Genomic DNA, 18,571 nt, shown 5'->3' with positions numbered 1-18,571 from the left:
GGATGTGTTACATTATATTCACTTAGAAAATCAATTAAATTAAATGTAATTTAACCAGAGGTGTTCAAACTTTTGCCTACAAATGAATGCATTTGCAGTGAGGCAAAAGCTCAAGATAGCAGCCCCTTTGCTCTCATTATAGGCACGGTTAAGTATAGGGCGGTTGCGCCTGTTTAGTAAGTTCAAACAGTTTAAAACCAAATTGGGTTTGTGACAGTGCAAAATGTTAGTAAATCTGCTCTTACAGGTACTCAAATATTCTCAAAGTTGGAGTGCACATCCCTGGAATATGTGTGTGTGTATGTCTGTGTGTAGCTGTGTTATGACTGAGTCATCTGATTGAGCTCTGCTGATGATGAAAGCAAAATGGAGGCCTTTAATAACAGAGCATGCATCACAGTCCTCTCTCTCTCTCTCTCTTTCAGCTGTTTCGACGTGTGGCCGCTGCCCTACCTGGGATGGAGAGCATGCAGGAGACGAGCAAAGAAGGCAGTATCCTTTTAATCAAGGCAATGTGCAAACCACTACACTTTACACCACACCACAGAATCAATATTGTAGTGTTTTTCATCCTAATCTCCATCTGCCTAATCTGTAGCCTACAGTCGATTAGCTAGGAAAGTCATTCCAGCACAACATTATGGGCATCTACCTGTTGGTTTCTATTAAAACTCTGCTGAGAAATCCAGCTAAGACCAGCTTTTGCTAGCAGCTTGTTTAAGATGGTCTAAGCTTTGATGGTCTAGGTGGTTGACAAAGCTGGACATCAGGCTGGACTAGATGAAAACATACCCTCTGCTGGTCAACCAGCTGATTCGCTTAATCACTACTGATTCGCTACTTAGCTGGTTGGCCATCGTAGTGTTTCTCTAGAGTTTGATGGTTTAGCTGGTCTGCCAGCATGACCAACTTGATCAAGTTTGTCAGTCACCTTGGACATGCTGGTTGAGCATCTTTATCAAGATGGTCATGCTGGCCAGCCGGCTTAGTCAAGGTGGTCATGCTGGTTGACCAGCTTGATCGAGCTAGCTAAACCATTAGTCTCAAACAAAAATGTACCCTATGCTGGTCAGCCAGCTAAACGGGTCTACCATCTTAACCAGCTTTAGTGTTTTCAGCAGGGAAGTGTGTTTCAAGTCAGTAGGTTTTCTATTCTTTTGCTAAGCACAGGGAAGCACAGCAGAAATGTCTGGGGTAATTGCCTGTACAGAGATTAGTTGTACGGGCAATTGGCAAAAGACCAATTATTTCGTTTTATTTATGACCAAAAATCAGAAAAACAAATCAAGTGTTTAGGACAGCGTGGAACTGAATCACCAGGAAATGGTAAACTCCATAAAGAACATTTGTTTCTTGTTCTTTCAGATATAATTAAATGTATCTATGCTTTCAGATTCCGGATATCGTATTATTATTATAGTGAGCTATGGAGGTGACGCTTGTTGTTTAAAAGCTTTGCAAGTTCAGATCTTCTCCACCTGCTTACTGTTCAGTGCTGTGAAGTTTTCCATGTTCCTCTATTCCCCCACTCTGAGCTATCAGATCCTGCAGCAGTGGAATATCAGACAGGAACACTCCTACCCCTTCTCCTCTCTTTACCCTTTAAACTCTCTTGCTAGTGAAATACTCCCTGTGGCCAGCAGGCATATGTTGATTCATTTTGTACATACTGCTGCAGTAGATGAATGTGCTACAGCAGAGAGGTTATACATCCAGATACTGCTGGAGATTCGTATGTTGTGAAAGCAGGTCATTGCAGCAGGTTAGGTGAGTCACTGAGTGAGTCTTTGTTGAAATATGTTTTTGTTTACTTGGTGTCTGCTTTGGGTGTGTGTGCATGCATGTGTGTGTTTATTTTTGTGCATTTACAGGGCATTTACAAAAACTGCTTGTTTCATTTTTTAAACTGGAAGGACAACACATTTCTTTTGTTGCTGAGGTTAGGGTTCAGTTTAAAAGTCTTGTTAAATATAGGTACTTACATATACACTACATATCATTCAAAAGTTTGGAATCACCTTTTTTCAATAATGTAAAACCTATTTTGTTGCAGATACATGTATAAAATGGCTGTAATATGATGCTGATATTCCATACATTAACATATGGAGGAAGCTGTAAATAATAACAAATTTTTAATGATGCACTGTAGATTCCTTAATAGCCATGGTGACTAGATTATGCTGATCAAATAGCTATTAGTGGCAAACAATTGTGATGAAGATGCGATTACAGTTCATTACTTAAAAACAATTGCTTTTTTTTTTACCATGTCATAACTTCTTAATGGTCCCAAAATCCTTTAGATTGTGAATAAACTATTGGTTACATTCCAATGTCAAATTTATAACATTTTAATCTATGCAGTAAAAAGCTGTTATTAAATAAAAATTGTTAATACGAGTGATTCCAAAATTTTGAACAGCAGTGTATATAATACATATATAATGATGTGTTACATACAGGAGGTTCATATCAGCAAAAAACAAATGTAACAAAACCTCAGAGGAAAAATTGGGGTCGTAAAGTCTGTGACCACTATCTTTGGGGTCCGTTTGACCCTATTCTGTGCTCAACGTCTTTAAATAAATGAGTGACATCATTTTTATTGCTTCATATTTAATGACTTTTCCTAATTTAATGGGGACAACTGAGTAAACATAGAATTAACATGTTTTTTAGTGTCCTGTACACAATTTGTACGCATCGGTGTTCTTTGGGGTCAGTTTGGCCTAACATAACCATCCTTGTATTTTTTTTTCCAGCCAGAAAGCCAAAGCTCAACTCACAGTGTTCCTTAATCATTAGTAAAGGGATCTACTGTAGCATTTGAAGTTCTCTCTTCAAATTGATTTTTGATTTGTACAAGGGGAATCTGGCGTGCTGGTTGTTTGAATGTCTGTTTCCTCATTTCTGTGCAGTATTAGCAGTCAGTCCACTGCTTAGGCATTGAGCTCCAAATGGACATATCTTGAAAAAAATACATAGCACCAAGCTCCTTTGGCCTTATATATTTTTAGCCTGATTATTGTTTTCAAGTGAAGGTGGTGGCTGTGGTGCATAATGAATAATGCATATCATAGTGCTACTGCTGAGCAGCCACTACACTGGCAAGGAAAAGTGTCATTGTGTTGGCAGAGAGGCAAGGTAACCTTAAGAAATCACTGCCTGGCATTTGTGTAGCCCTTTCACACAGTGGAGAAATGAACCGCTGAGTTTCAGACAGCTTTCGGCTGTGAAAGGTCACTGTCTGATGCCTGGAAAAGCAGTAGCTTTAGACTTTTTTTTTTGCCAATGTAGTAAGATCCTCATGCTTCATAGGGGTCCTCGAAATTAACCTACAGACATATGCTGTCCATCAGAAGTTTGGGGACGCCTTTCCTTCATTTGTATTTTTTTGAGTAATGTTTGATTTGCTCTGGTCCTGTTCAAGTATGGAAAAAAAAATACATGCAAAGGATTAGTTTACATAAAAAATGTTGTTTGCTAATACTTTAAATATATTTAGCTTCAGTACTCACCTTTATGTTCTTCAACATGTCTTCCTAGGTACAGTTACTAGATTTTGTGTAAATAATGATTTGTCAGTTTTTTTCTTTTCTAATGTACTTTTACCAGCACATACCGAAACTCTTTTGGCCCAAAGATTCCAAGTGCTGACATCATAACCAGGGAGTAAAGTGTGCGATTGGTTAAATTGATTAAAAACATTTTTAAAAAGCTTTGTTTTCTCAAACATATGACAAGTCATGAAGCAACTGAAAGGAGAACAGAAGACACTACACAGGAAAAGCCTGAAGTAGTGCATTTTTATTTTGCTCTCGTTTTAATATTTCAACACTATCCAGCCAGCATACTGGCGGAAAAGAAACAGCCATATAACTTAATATACTTAATTTAACTCTCTACTAGATTCTCTACTAGATGATAACGTCATCAAATCAGTAGCAGAGAGAGAGAGCATAGAGAAATCCATTAATTAACCCTCGAAGACCTGAGTCATTAACAGCACAGCATTTTACACTGACAAAGTCATTAGTTGAATTTATTCATTTGAATGTGTCATTTTCACATTACATTAATACAGTTATTGTGAAAAGTAAATAAACTGGAGGATGTAATGTATGTGTTGGAGTAGTATCATTTAGAAATAATAGCTGAATCTAGTAAACTTACTGCATCACTTCTTTCAGTATAAGCATTGGTTCCTGATAATCTTTCCCAGTTTTCCCTGATTAGATGGGCAGGTCCATCGAATGGCCGTAGTTAGCAGTTCTTTTCTCAACTCTGAACCTAACTTCTTCTGTGCTGCAGATACTGCTCACACTGACCCCAAAAAGCTGTGGCGGCTGGCCAAAGCCTTCTGTTCTCATACCAGCAATGCCTGAACAGTGCTGAAAGAATGAGACATTCTTCCACTGACCAGTGCTGCAGCTGTGGTTGAGTTATTTGCTCACTTTTTTGTTATTAAATGTAATGTTCATAGTTAAATGAAAAAGAAAGAATAATGAGTTTATTGACTGGTGGCTGTTTTTTCTTTTGTTTTACGTCATATTGATCTGTTTCTTACTCAGTCTCATTTTTAATGTTGTATAAGATGAGGCACCATGTTGTTGTGAGTGGTTTTGTGTGTGTATGTGTGTGTTTGCTGTATTCTTCAGTACAAAAGTTAGTGGGGGGGTAGTGGGGAGAGTCAGGGAGGTCTTTGAGAGGCAGGCTTAGGAGGTGTGTGGATCAGAGTAAGTGAGTAGGTGGATCAGCGTAGAGATGTATATGGCTAACCAGTTATCAGTATATTAACCCTTACAGATACTTGAATATCAACAGAGTGTATTTTTGAGGTATGCTTCAGTATAACAGGTGTGTGTGTGTGTGTGTGTGTGTGTGTGTGTGTGTGTGTGTGTGTGTGTGTGTGTGCGTGTGTTTTATGAGAGTCTGTCAGGGTGATGTAGGGGTCTTGGGTGACAGCTTGCCCCATCCTGACTGTCTGTGTGTGCTCTGTGTGCAGACTTAATGGCACTAAGGCCTCCTGCTGTTATTGCACTCCACTGAATATCGATTGAGAGAGATAGAGGAAGAGGGGTGAGCAAGGAGAGAGAGAGAGAGAGAGAGAGAGAGAGAGAGAGAAAACAAGGGGGGGAGAGACAGAGAGGTGGGAGGAAGAGAGAGGGAAGGGAGAGAAAAGGAGACAGAATGAGGGAGAATGGGTGGGGAAGAGAGAAAGAGAGAGGGTGGAGAAGTCAAGGGAGAGAAAGAGAAAGGGAGGAGAGAGAGAAAGAGGGTGAGATAGCAGCAGCAAGAGAAGGAGAGACAGAGCGGGATAATGGAGAGAGAGATAAAGAAAAAGTGAGACAAAGAGACAGAGGAGGGGGAGACAGAAACAGAGAGGGAGGGCAAGAGAAAGAGAGAGTGACAGAGAGGGAGGGGAGAGAGGAAGAGTGGAGAAAGAGAGTGAGACAGAGAAAAGGAGAATAGAAAGAAGAGACCGAGCAGCCTGGAGAGAAAATGAGGGAGGGAAGGGAAGGAGATGAAAAGAGAATGAGACAGATGAAGTTAGGGAGGAGAGAGAGAGTGAAATGGAAGGGAGAAAGAAGGAGAAAGAAAGAAGAGAGAGAGGATAAGCAGAGAAAGAGAGGGATAGAGATAGAGAGACAGAGAGAGACAGGATTATTCTTCCAAATGCACTTGCCCTAGAAAGCACAGTGTTTTCCTCTGTGTTTTTGTAGGGATGTGGGATACCTGCTTAATTTACTTTAGAGGTAAATGCACTCTGCCAAAAGCTTCCTTTCACTCTCACTCAACACGCACAGACGAACGCAGTGTGTCAAGAAGAATACGTTCCGTGGGGAAGCCAAACAAACATGAATATTTAAAAGGTACTTGTGCTTAGCTGCGAGTGCAACAGAAAACACTGGCAGAGCTAAAGAGTTAGCTTAGCACATCTCTGCTGTCTGTATATTGATTATGGTGCTAATGAGTTTTTCTCCTTTCCACTACAGAGATGCTGTATTTTAGTTCTGTCAGCACTTTATTTTGTATGCTGTGTGGCTGTGGCTTGTGCATGAGTGTGTGTTCACTTACGCTCTGAAGTTTATCTTTTTTTTAGCCGGTCTGATTAATGTGCCATGTCAAAGCCTTGTGTTAGATTACCTGGCTCCTGTTCAGTGGTGTGTCCGTGTGGCCATTTAACTCTTGGTAGGTACCAGATATCTCCTGGATGATGGAAAACAGCTGATTGATTCAGGAGAATACAGTGAAGTGCAGCCAAAAGAACACATTTTCAATTTGTTTGGACAAAATATTTTTATATGTTTAATATGTTATATTTAATATGTTCTGTGTAAAGATATAGAGCACGGCACAGTATGAAAAAATTATCAAATGACAGCTATTATTGTCATTATATGGTAATTTAACTGGCATTATTATAGAAATGTCAGGTTTTATTTAGCACTTTGGTTGATGATGATGGGCCAGTTCGGATCAGTTTCAGACTCCAAACCTACTGCTGTAGTCTCCTAAGTGCCACAGTTGTCTATTAGGAGCATTAGGAGCATTAGCATTAGGAGATTGCAAGTTTGGTCTACAGCCATCCGTGGCCAGCAGTCGAAGCGAGCACAGTTGGCCTCTTTACTCAAAGCTGATGTAACAGAGCTGGCAGTTAGCATTCTCCTCATAGTATGTTCAGCTGTCCAGTAATGCCAAGTTAGCAGCAGTTTTAAAAGCATGTCTTGGAGTAAGCAGGTGATAGCTTTCACACTCTTAGCGCTGGTAGTATTGTGTGATTCAGATAGACCTAGCTACTGGGTGGACATGACTAAATTTGGTGAGAAAATTGGGGAAAAAACAACAAAAAAAACTTGCTATGGGTTGGGTTGGGCTTGGGCTGTATTAAGGTTTAAAATTTCAAGGCCGATTAAAGCTGCAAGTGGAATCACCCCACTAAGACAGGAATACCAGTGTGTGTGTGTGTGTGTGTGTGTGTGTGTGTGTGTGTGTGTGTGTATGAGAGAGAGAGAGAGAGAGAGAGAGAAAGGAGAGAGAAGAAGCAAAAACATTTAAGCACTGGATTTATCATCAGAAACATAATGCAGTAATATTGCCTTTTTGGAGAGCTGCAGGAGTACATTAAACACATCATCTACACTTCTAGCTACAGTGATTTCACTTCCACTTTGGGCTGATTTGACCAGCTAGAGACATTATTTGTTATTTGTTGTTGCCTATGATGGTAATAGCTGAGATTAAAGTATGTGAAATATATTTTTATGCTCAGTAATAATGAATATTGCCTCAAACATGGCTGTATGTTTAAGTGCTCCTGGGCGTGTTCTTCCCTTAAGGCTGTTTTAGTCTGTCTGAAGTCCTTTCTGAATAAATTACTTTCCTGAACACTGGCAAATGCTTACTGCTGGAAGGGGAGAGCAGAGAGAGAGAGGAAGATTTGTGGTCACTCAGAAGTGTGGTAATTCCCCTTTGTTGTGCAGTCTTAGATCAGTTGAGCATATTGGCTACTGTAAAGCAGGCGTGTAGTCTAAATGATACACAGATATACCCACTAGCATTTGTGTAAACTCTCTTTAAATTGGCTGTCATTTATAAGATATTACCGATCCTGAGCTTAAAGTTCTTTTATAATAAATGTAAGTCACACAGGCATAACACCTACTGCTAGGAGTGCAGTTAAAAAGTCAATATATTAATAGTGCCCAAGAGGGCAGCACTGAGTAATGTTTGTTTTTGAGATGCTGTTTCTGTCTTCAGTTGAGAGCTACTAATATCAACAGCTAAAAAGCAAGATGGCTAGTCACACAATGCATACAGTGAACACAAAAAGTCAATTAATTTGTTAATTTCAGTTCTTTATATGACTAGATATGATTTCATGATTGTAACATGCTGAACTAGAGGTATTTGTGTAGCTAGTTAAGTGTTTTATTTACATTACTATGTGCTATAGGTTAGTCTAGATGGCCAAGATGGGGTCAAGTCTAGAGAATCATGGAGGCCAGAAAAGAAAATCAGCCTCCACTTGCTAAAGGTTAGAGCAGGTGTGTTCAGCTTCAGAAAGTGAAAACTACGGAGGGATCTCTTTCTTTAATTTGCTGCTCTGTGTATGCTTCTGTGCATTTGTGCATTTGTCGTGTGCCTTATTGATGGTGTTTCTTTTAAAAGCTTGTCTACATGGCAGGTGTGCCTGTAGTCCCAATAGACTGGTTACATTAACCTCCTCCCACACACACATACACAGTTATTCATGAATGCAAATAAAAACACGTCACACTTCATTCAGTGCAGTGAATCATTGCCAGTCTCTCTGACTGATAACATTCTGTGTCCTTGAAACTCTTTCCGCCTGCTGAAGTCCCCAGAGGACAGCAGCATTTACCATTACAGCTGCTGCTGGACATGACGACCAATATAGGAGAGCATGATGGCAGCCTTGCTACACCTTTATCTCTGTTTACTGAGTGCCATAGACTACTGTCCTATGCAGGGTTTGCATAGGCCAAACAGTTCAAAAATTCTGCTGTCAGGGCAATAGTTAGTTTTAAAACAACTCTAGATGTTGAGAACCTGCTGGAAAGAGGACCTATGTCTATACTGACCTCACACACAGTGAGGAGGATGGTTTGAAGAAGGACAAAGAATCTCCAAGGATCACAGATGGGGAATTGCAAAAATTAGTTAGGTCTTTGGGTCAGAATGTCTCCCAAACCACAATCAGACACCACCTCTATAACCACAACTTGTTTGGGGGGGTTGCCAGAAGAACAAACTGAAGCACATACCACAGTTTGGATCTTCCAGCAGGACAGTGATCCAAAGCACACCTCAAAATCAACACAAAAAGTGGTCCACTGACCTCAGAATTAAGGTTTTGCCATGGCCACCCCCAAACCTGTGGGATGAGCTGAAAAGGAGAGTCCACAGTGTGGACCTCAGAATCTGACGGATCTGGAGATGTTCTGTATGGAGAAATGGTTTCAGATCCTTTGCCATGTGTTCTCCAGTCTCATTAAGCATTATAGGAGATGACTCAGGGCTGTTATCTTTGCAAAGGGAGGTTGCACAAAGTATTAAATGAAGTGGTGCCAACAATTGTGACACAAATAGATTTGAGAAAAATATTTATTTCCTGATAACAGTTTTTTTCAATCATTGAACTTTAAATGAAGGTTAGATTTGTGTTAATATTTTGAGTGAAAGATCGAAAGGATAAGCAATAAAGAATGTTTTTACAGCCTGTTTTGCTCATGTTTACCGGGGTGCCATTACTTATGAAGGGCACTGTATATCCCTGAAGAAATTAGATTTAAAAAGCTGTTTACTGGGCAGAACACATTTATTTGCTCAGATAAACTCAAATTATAATGTTAATGAGCTTATGTCTGTCAATGTTCTCATTTAACTAGTTCCAAACCTTTCCTCAAAGAGGGCCAGTATTATTTCTAGTCATTTTATATTATATTTAATTATATATATTATATTTAACAGTATTTTTTGTTCTCAGGTTTAGATTTGTTTCTTTTAGATGAAGCTACAGTAGTCTTGTGTCAGTTTGGCTTCCGCGCTCTGCACATTTTTTAAGTCGATTTGGATAAGACAAACTAATCAACCGTTATTAAGTGCTTTGCTTAAAGGGGAATTCTACCAATTTTTGTCAATTATTTTGATTTTATTTCTGTGTAATTGAGTCGTGGAGATGTAAAGAAAGTCATTCAGAGTGGTTTGATGGGTTTGATATGAAATGGTTCATTGTAGAGACGCTTGTTAGCTCAGATTGTTTTTTTACAGTGGAGGTAATAAGAACCAGGGGCTGCGATGTCTACAACACAAATATAGCCATTTCATTTAATATCTAAAACCACCAGTGAACCTACTTGTGTCTCCTGTGTTTATATATGTAATGTTGATAATGGTAAAATAGTGATAAATCTAAAAATAATTTATAATAATTTTCTTTGGGAACTATTTTTCCATACGATGACCTGCATGTACCTCTCTAGAATACAATTAAAAAAATATTTTAGGCCACAACCTTTTTCCAAAACTGTGGCAAAACAGTGTCTCATCAGGCATCAGGCAGTGTATTTTGTATTTATAATGTATTTATAACTTACTTTTATATAGCTTTTAGAGGCATTAGAAGCTTCAGATGTCTGGTTCCAATCACCAGTCCTGATTCTGAGTTGGTAAGTTTCTCTAGAACAAAGCGTTTCACATCAAACTACTCAGAGTTATTTTGTTTACATGTTAACTAATTTAATTATTTGGAAAATTGGTGGAATATTCCTATGGGAAATAGCTAGCTATTACCAATATGATGAAGGACAGATTTTTATAGAGCCTCTTTCTCATCTGATCATGCCTTGTGGAACCACATGAATATATCACGATGAATAAAAATTCATATATTTTCAAACTTTGCTTTAACTGGAAAATATCAAATTATACACTAAACTGAACTTTGTCTCCTTTCTTTAGGAGCCTACCACACCCTTACCTCTCTCTCTTATCTCTTTTTTCTTTCCATCACACTTTCTACCATCCCACTAAGAAAGACAACACATCCTCTATCACATACAAAACAGCAATGCTGATGTTGTTGTTTTACATTAGTAGATTAAATGTTTGTAGAAAAAAAAAACATTTTTTTAAGACAAAGCAGTAACATAGCCTTCTTGTGGATTGTAGACTGTTTCACAGCAGGCTGTAGTTTAAGCCCATGCTTGTGGCTGCAGCGCCTTCTTGTGTTAAAGAGAAGGCACTGCAGTACGTCAGTCTGCACAGAGCCTTTCTGCCTCCAGGGGTCAACAGCGATCCATATATTACAGCTAATTTGTCTGACACTATTCTGTAGTGGGCCAGTAGAGAATGTGCCATTCTTTTAAGCTTATTTGTCTTTTTTATGATATTAAATAGAAATCTGTTTTTATTTAAAAAAAGCACACAACAAAAACGATCAGTAGACTCCTAAGAGTTATTTGCAAATAATGGGATGGGACGATCTTTTTGGTCAGTTATTGTTTAGCATTCAGCATCACCATCTCAGAAATCCTTCTATGCTGTACGAAAAGAATGATTCTGTTCAAACTGTTTAATTTAATGGACTGATAACATGTATGCAATGGGAATTTAATGGACTGATAACATTTATGCAATGGGAATTAATGACTTCTTTCTTCCTTAACCATATTCCACAGTGATTGACATCAAGCTGGACAAACCGCAGGAGCCCCCCACCACTGAAGGGGGCTGTTCCTGTTAATAGCCCACAGCCAACCAGGCAACTTCATTTACACCACATGCTTGTTGTGTTGCTTCCTATTGGTTAGCTTCCAATTGAGTTTTCAAGATTGGATATTCGGCACTCACATTTGACCATGGGTCACTGGTTGGAAACAGTGTTACGTCCATTTCAGTTGTAAAATAGTGTACTTTATTAACAAAATTGCCAAAAAAAAGGTTTTAAAAATTTGAAAAGAGACAGAAAAGAATCAACAAAGCCAACAAAGTCCAAACATGTATACTTTTTTTGAAAAAAAAAAAACTAGAAGGGTAGTCTTTTGTTTCTTTTGTTTTGTATTTTTGTATATTCAAGGAAAGGTCAAAAAGGAGGTAGACGAGGCGTTTAAAAAGGTTTGCTAGAACGAGAAACACTGTAACAGACAGGGAACCTGAACAATAATTACTGGATGAATAGACAAAGCAAGCATGCATGCAAGACTTTTATTTTGTTGTTGTTTTAATCATTTCATTCCACTAGATCCTGTCAGATGGTGAATGTGTACACAACTTTGAAGATGTCCATATAAATGCTTATGTACACATGTGACTTACATGTACACACGTCACTTTTTTAAGTTTTGTGCGTGTTTCAGTGTTCTTGAGTGATCTAGATCCACCATAGAGGCCCTAGGCTCAAACATGTCATTTTAGAGACTGTCCTGGTTTGTACAGTACTTTGCGAGTTTCTCTCACACGCTGTATGAAATCTTTCTGATTTATTAATATCTGGGATTTGGAATGAGAATCCAAACACTGCTGTTACAACGAAGGCACGTTTTAAGTGTGATTTCTCTCACATTTGTAAGAGCTGTAATTGTTGTAGTGTGTGACAATTTGTCAGAGGCTTGAGGAGCTGATTTCTCTAAATTGTCATAGGATGATCATTGAACTCTGACATTCCTGTTCTTAAGTACACAGGTTTGCACATGTAGGCCTTTCCATGATAATATGGTGTAGTCCAGTTCCATTGTAAATATAGCCTGTCATTTGCTTTCAGATCAGTGAATATGTAGTAATTCTCCAAAAACAACAAAAAAAGAAACAATATTAGGTGACTATGGAAAGCTAGCATCATCTAGAGTTGTAGGTGTTTTATAGGCTTGCCTTGTTCAGGGGCACACTGTGGTTAGCCCCTGCTTTTTTTGGGCCAGTAAACTGTAGTACGCTGGCCATAAGGTCAGACACTTGAGCGGTAGCATACACTACTTTTATTTCATGTGAATCTTTAATGCACTTTTTAAAAGAAAGATGTAAATGTTTCGAGGTTGATGTCAAATCTAATATCCAGTCCTACGACTCGCTGTACTGTAGTGGTCTCTGTGAGGATGTCTATACAAATGACCCATCTGTCAAGCTGCGTGAATACAAGTTAGGACTAAATAATCAGAGCACTCACTTTCACCCTTTGTTTTTTCGAAATGAGCCAAAAACTGGTGTGAGCTGAGAGCTAATGCTTTGACTGCATATAACAAAACAGGCCGAGTGTTCAGCTTACCTGTGAAGTAAATTGCTGTGATTTGGGAGTTCTATTAAAAATGATCAGCCTGTAACATGGCGCTGTAAATTCGTAGCAGCATTTTCTGTAAATGGGATAGGGTTTTCCGCTCTGTAATTTATCAGTGGCTCATTCTGCACTGTATGACCAGCTCACTTCTGCCCCGCTGTGTAATATAGCCGCTTTTAGTCAAGATAACTGCTTTCGAACTGGACTGTCTCTGCTCTGTATCTCTAAATGCTTTTACTGACCTGCCTGGCTGCCTCGTAGGACTCCCCCGCTACCAAATGGAAGGGAATATGTACTGAACATGCAGATATGGAAGAAGCTTAATGGCAAAACACTCTTCACACAAAGGCAACTGTGAAATATTACATCCACACCGATCTGCTGATGGCACCACCTACAGAAGAGCACAGATGAAGTCTGTTCTGTGTTGTTACTATTAATAAATCTCAGTTTTGCCCTGTTATATTTCTGGTGCCTTCAGATATTGTTGAAAGGCATAGAAGCTGACAGTTTAGCGGTATGCTCATAGTTAGAGAGTATAGCTGGGATGTGAGAGTATTTACTGGTTGATTGTTTAACCTTTTGCTTTTGCACCTTTATATTTTGTTTACAATTTGTTTACATACTGTTCCGCTTTTCCCTTATTTTTGTTTCTACCACCAGTTGAAATCTATCTATGTAGAGAGTTTCTGCTCTATGATTTGGCATGAACAGGATGTATATAGTCTATCCCCTTATGAGGTGTGTACCAAAACAGCAGTGAATATGTGATTTGTTCATTCTTCTGTTGGCACAGTACTACACACCATCCTTGGCGAAATGTCTGTGTGTAAGTTGGGTCCTGCTTTAAAGGGTAAGGCCATTCCTAGTGTAAATGTTTTGACTCAGAGGAGCGAGTCTGATTGATTCAGGGCTAGCTCTCCATTCACATTGTACAGAGATCTAGCATGTCTGTCCAAATCAATAAAAATCAATAAAAAAGTCTTATTACCTAGTGGTAATGTCTCTGTCTTTTGTTAATGTGACTCACAAACCAAAACTAACCCATGTTATTGCACTTTAATGATAATATTCATCATCATCATAATATAATCATCATTTTCAGTATTAGTGACAGCGAGAAAGACTGATTTGCTCATGTTTTTCCCCACAAAAACCTTATTAATGCATCTGTAGACTTTGCCCATCTTGGATGATCCACTGCTTCATTTAAAAGTGCTGGGATTACAACAGTGCAAACTTGGGAACAGGCATGTGGAGCCATAATTGATCTTATAAGACATCAAGCAATATACAGTCCCATTCAGAAGTTTGCAATCACTTGACCTATTGATCATTGTTATTCAGTAATAACTCCTACAGTGAAGATTAAAATGTTACAAACTAAACTGATGGTTTATTCACAACAAGAAGTTCTAATTTGGTAAAAAAAAAAAAAAGCCAAAGTTATTAAATCATAAACTGTAATTTTTCATTTAGTAATGTCTTGTAGCAAAATTACTAGATGTTGAATCAGTGAGATTTGGTCACTGCTTTTTTCCAATGAGGCATACTGGATATTACTTTTATTATAAGTTCGGTCCTCAGTTATTATGGAATCATCTACAGCAGTGTTTCTTAATAAGGCTGGGCAACATTTGTTGTGATCAGTTGAGTTACAGTATGTCACAATAGTCTTTTCTGAGTATATCATGCACATCATCACTACTCAAAGAGTACTGTATAAATATTGTATCTCGTATCGTGAAAATTTCTTCAAGTATCGCAATATTATATTTTTCCCATATTGTCCACCTCTGTTTCTTAATCCTGGTCCTAGCAACTCACAACACTGCAGAATTTTGAGTATTTCTAGTTCAAAAACTCGAGCAGGATTAAGAAACTCTGATGTACAACTGCGTTCGTCTTTGACAATTTCTCAGTATTTGCAGCTTCCTACATATATTTTGAAGCACATACAACGTTAGCATGAAATTAGGATAATTTTACAGTTAGATTAATTATTCTATAGTTTTAAAAACAACAATTCCACACACAACTGGACTCTGTATAGTTTGGTTAAATCCTGTAGAGATATCAAGCCAAACCGTAATTGTGAATTTAAAACATTTTGCTTAATACTGTATAGAAAAATGGCTTGTCAGTTCAACCTAAATAAAAAATTGAACTAGTTTTCTTCCACTCAAAAAATTACTTATTACTTAAGTACTTATTTAGGTTGAATAAAACTAGTTAATTTACTTGTTACCACATGAAGTAATTATTAAGGTTGATTTAAGTCGTTTTTTTTTTTTACAGTGTAGTATTAAATGACTGTATATGTATATTTAGAGTACTTTGCAAGCAACTAAGCTGCCAGTAACTAACTGTAAATTTTACAGTGATTTTTGGGCAGTGTACCTGCTTATATAGTATCTTTGTACTTGCACTCTACAAAAGCCAATAGAACATTATTCATAGATGCTTATGTTTCATTCAGCCAAGATCTGCTCATACAGTCAGCATTGCTTGTGGAAAGCAGCATATACATCAACATGTGCTTCCTTCTCCAGAATGAGTGAACTAGGTCAGGTATTTCCGTGAAGAGTAAGCAACAGAGTCTTTGAACATGTTGCAGCATGTTGCTGCCTTAATAAAATGGGAGCCAGTAGTGACCTAGCAGGTTCAGCATAGCCGTAACTGAAACTCTGTCTCATCTGTGTCTTTCCCTGCCATGCCCTGACTGTGTTGCCTGAAACTGGGGTGGTAGACGTTTTCTGAGATGGTCAGTGATACTGCTTCCGAAAACTTTTGTTTGTTTTTTTCTCAGAGAATTTCCATGCAGAAAAATACATCTTGGCAAGTGAAATCTTAAATTTCTTATGATGAGATTGTTGAAAGAATATTATAAGATTATTCTACCTAGTTTCAGACATTTTTTATCAGATAATTTTGTTTGAAGAAAAAAAAACACTTAAAACAAACAAAATTATCTGGAATAAGATAATTTCACAAGATAAAATGAACTGCAATGCGCAAGAATGTCTGTAAGTTGGATAGTCCTATCACATTCTTACAACATAATGAGAAATATGAGATACTGACTAGACATGTTTCCACTGTCACTTTCATTTTCAGTTCTTATTCACTGGAAGTCAAACGTCGTGTTTTTCCACCTGATAAGTGTTTCCAAGGAATCTAACAATTGACCTTAAGGTAAAACAATTGGAAGTTTCCATTTTATATCCAACAGTCTCACCCTGACAAATGCATCTGAATCACAGCTCTGTCTTTCCTTTTTAGTGTCGACAAGTTTACAGAGTCATGTGGTTTACTTAAATATGATGGCACAAGTGCATCTGCTACAGTATAGACAGGCCAAAAAAGAGGCTTAGTGATCGCAGTCAGCTCTCATACCCCACCCATAATAGATGGCAGATGCTTCATGAAAACAGCTCAAAATCCTTTTATACAGATGAATGGTTGGTGTTCTGCTATTGCACAAAAGAACAATGGAAACCTGCCATTATTTTCATCCAATGTAGTGAGAAAGAAAGTTGCTCTCTTCTGTAAAGTTTTGTCTTTTGTAGCATATTTGGTACACACTAGCACAATCAGCAGAAGTGCCATGTGCTGGGGAAAAATGTAAGTGCACCACTAATCTGAATGACTACCGTTGCCCCTTTTAGCCAAAAAAGTGTTTTTGTTTTTGCTCTGATGGACTCTTTAGGATGTTTAAGGGCTTTTTTGCCTACACAGTACATGCTGCTTCAAGTCCATTCAAAACCAACATTTCAATTGATCTGGCCTTTTGATTTAGAACCAGGTTTTGAATTCGTAATATCAACCAGGTCCTGAAGGAAGCAAAGCAGCTCCCCAGCATGCCCAAACCACACTGCTTCCATTATGTATTAAAAATTCTTCTGTTCAATTTTGGTTGGAAGCAGGTATGATGCCTTGCATTGAAGGAAAATTCCACCAATTTTTCAAAATGTCTGCATAATTACATCGTTTTGTTGTAAACAAAGTCATTCAGAGTGGTTTGATGTGAATTGTGTCGTTCTAGAGAAACTTACAGTAAAACTTGTTCACAGTGGAGGTGATAGTAACCAGACATCCGAGGAGTTTGATGCCTCTGAAAGTTCCCTCACAGAAAGTTCTTAAACAAAATGGTTACAAATATGTTGCCAAATGTCTGAGACACTGAAAATCCATTCATTGTGGATGCAAATACATGTAAAGCCAAATAGTAGACTCTTAAAAAAGACGCCTCTTCAAGTGTTCTTTAGTAAAGTGGTTCTATTTAGAACCAGGAGTTCTATATAGAAGCATTTCATGCTTAAATGGTTCTTCTACTGTTATGATGTCAAGCTTGTAACAATAGTAAAACACCTTTAGGTCCAATAGAAACATTTTCATAAAGGTTCTATGTAGAACCATATACAACACATTCTCCATCGATCTGAAGAACCATTGCACCATGCAAAGAACCATCTTTTTTAATAGTGTAAATCTGCATAAAAACTCTGATACACTGATAGTTTTTGGATAGTTAATAAAATGGCTATAGTTGTGTTGTAGACATGGCAACCCCTGGTTCCTATCATCACCACTGTAAAGAAATCTCATCAAAAGTCATTAAGTCTCTCTACAATGAACCATCTCACATCTAAACTCTCTGATGAATGATCTTTTTTTTTTAAATTGTGAAGAAATTTTGAAAATTGTTGGAATTCCCCTTTAGTTAGAAGTGAACGATTACTAGGGCCTATATGGATCATTCTACCAACTGGGTATTTTTTTTTTAATTAAGCTTAGCACTAATCTAGATCTTTCAACATCACTATAAAAGATTAAAAAGCGTTTAAAAATGTAAGAATTATATTTACAAGTGTAAATTTAATTGAGTAAGATTTGGGCCAGCCACCCCCCAAAGCAAAGAACCCTATAAATGATGATATTACTATCTCAGTTAATGCCTTGGGTTTAAATAGATGATAGCACAATCCTTGTAAAAATCTGAGGTCTGAATAGATGCGATGCCTTGCACTGTGGCCAGTAACTGCACCTTTAACTCACGTGTCTGGAGCAGGCTGGTGAAGAAATCTTCTAGATCCAAGTTGATCACTCATGCATTCATATTCTTTTCAGAGAGATCAGGTCTTGTCTTTACTGACTGCTTTGTTTTCTCATGGACTGTTTAAGGGATGAGCAATTATGCTGAATTTCACACAAGTCAAGTTACAAGTTATGACAGCTAAATCTAACCCGACCCATAACCGTTTTTAGCTTGTCACATGAGCTGCCTTGTGGGAATTTCTATTACTTTCCTATTGTTAAATCCTGTTGGCTCAGACGTTCTGACAGCACTGTTGATTTTGGCACTGTTGATCTCTCGTCACTCACCTGTATGATTTACAATAGAGCTGGGCTTTTCCAACTACTCTATAAAACCAGTGGCATTAGTTTCGATGCAGTTTGTGTCAAGAGAAACCAGTTATCAGAGATAATAGCTGAAAACTTTACCTTGGGAATGGGTGGGTTTACTGTTGAGACAGTAATCGCAAAGAATAAGTGAAGAGTTTCATTCCAAAATGCTGTAACTCCATTTGTAACAAGAAGACGTTTTAAAAGAACAAGAGCTGATGTACAGTACGGTGCAGAAGCCTGAGACCACCCTTTCATTTATTTATATTCCAGGCCAAGCATCAGTTAAGTACAGGCTATTTATTTTTCAGTATCAGGGAAAAAGTAGAAAACATATATTTAACAGACAATTACACAGAAGCCTCAACA

General features: G+C 38.0%; 1 protein-coding gene across 1 annotated transcript in view; it reads left to right on the top strand.

Annotated features, from left to right (window-relative positions):
• rab6ba (RAB6B, member RAS oncogene family a) overlaps positions 1-13,790 on the top strand; it is a 123,176-nt gene extending 109,386 nt beyond the window's left edge. The window contains exons 7-8 of the mRNA XM_036570387.1: positions 426-492; positions 11,208-13,790. Coding sequence (XP_036426280.1) covers positions 426-492; positions 11,208-11,272 — 132 coding nt within the window. The 3' untranslated portion in view covers positions 11,273-13,790. The remainder of the gene's footprint in view (positions 1-425; positions 493-11,207) is intronic.
• Positions 13,791-18,571: the final 4,781 nt, after the last annotated feature.

The sequence above is a fragment of the Colossoma macropomum genome, unplaced genomic scaffold (assembly GCF_904425465.1).
Source record: "Colossoma macropomum unplaced genomic scaffold, Colossoma_macropomum, whole genome shotgun sequence".
NCBI classification, from domain to species: Eukaryota; Metazoa; Chordata; class Actinopteri; order Characiformes; family Serrasalmidae; genus Colossoma; species Colossoma macropomum.
The sequence above is the reverse complement of the archived record's forward strand: the minus strand, read 5'-3'. Positions and strand labels throughout refer to the sequence as shown.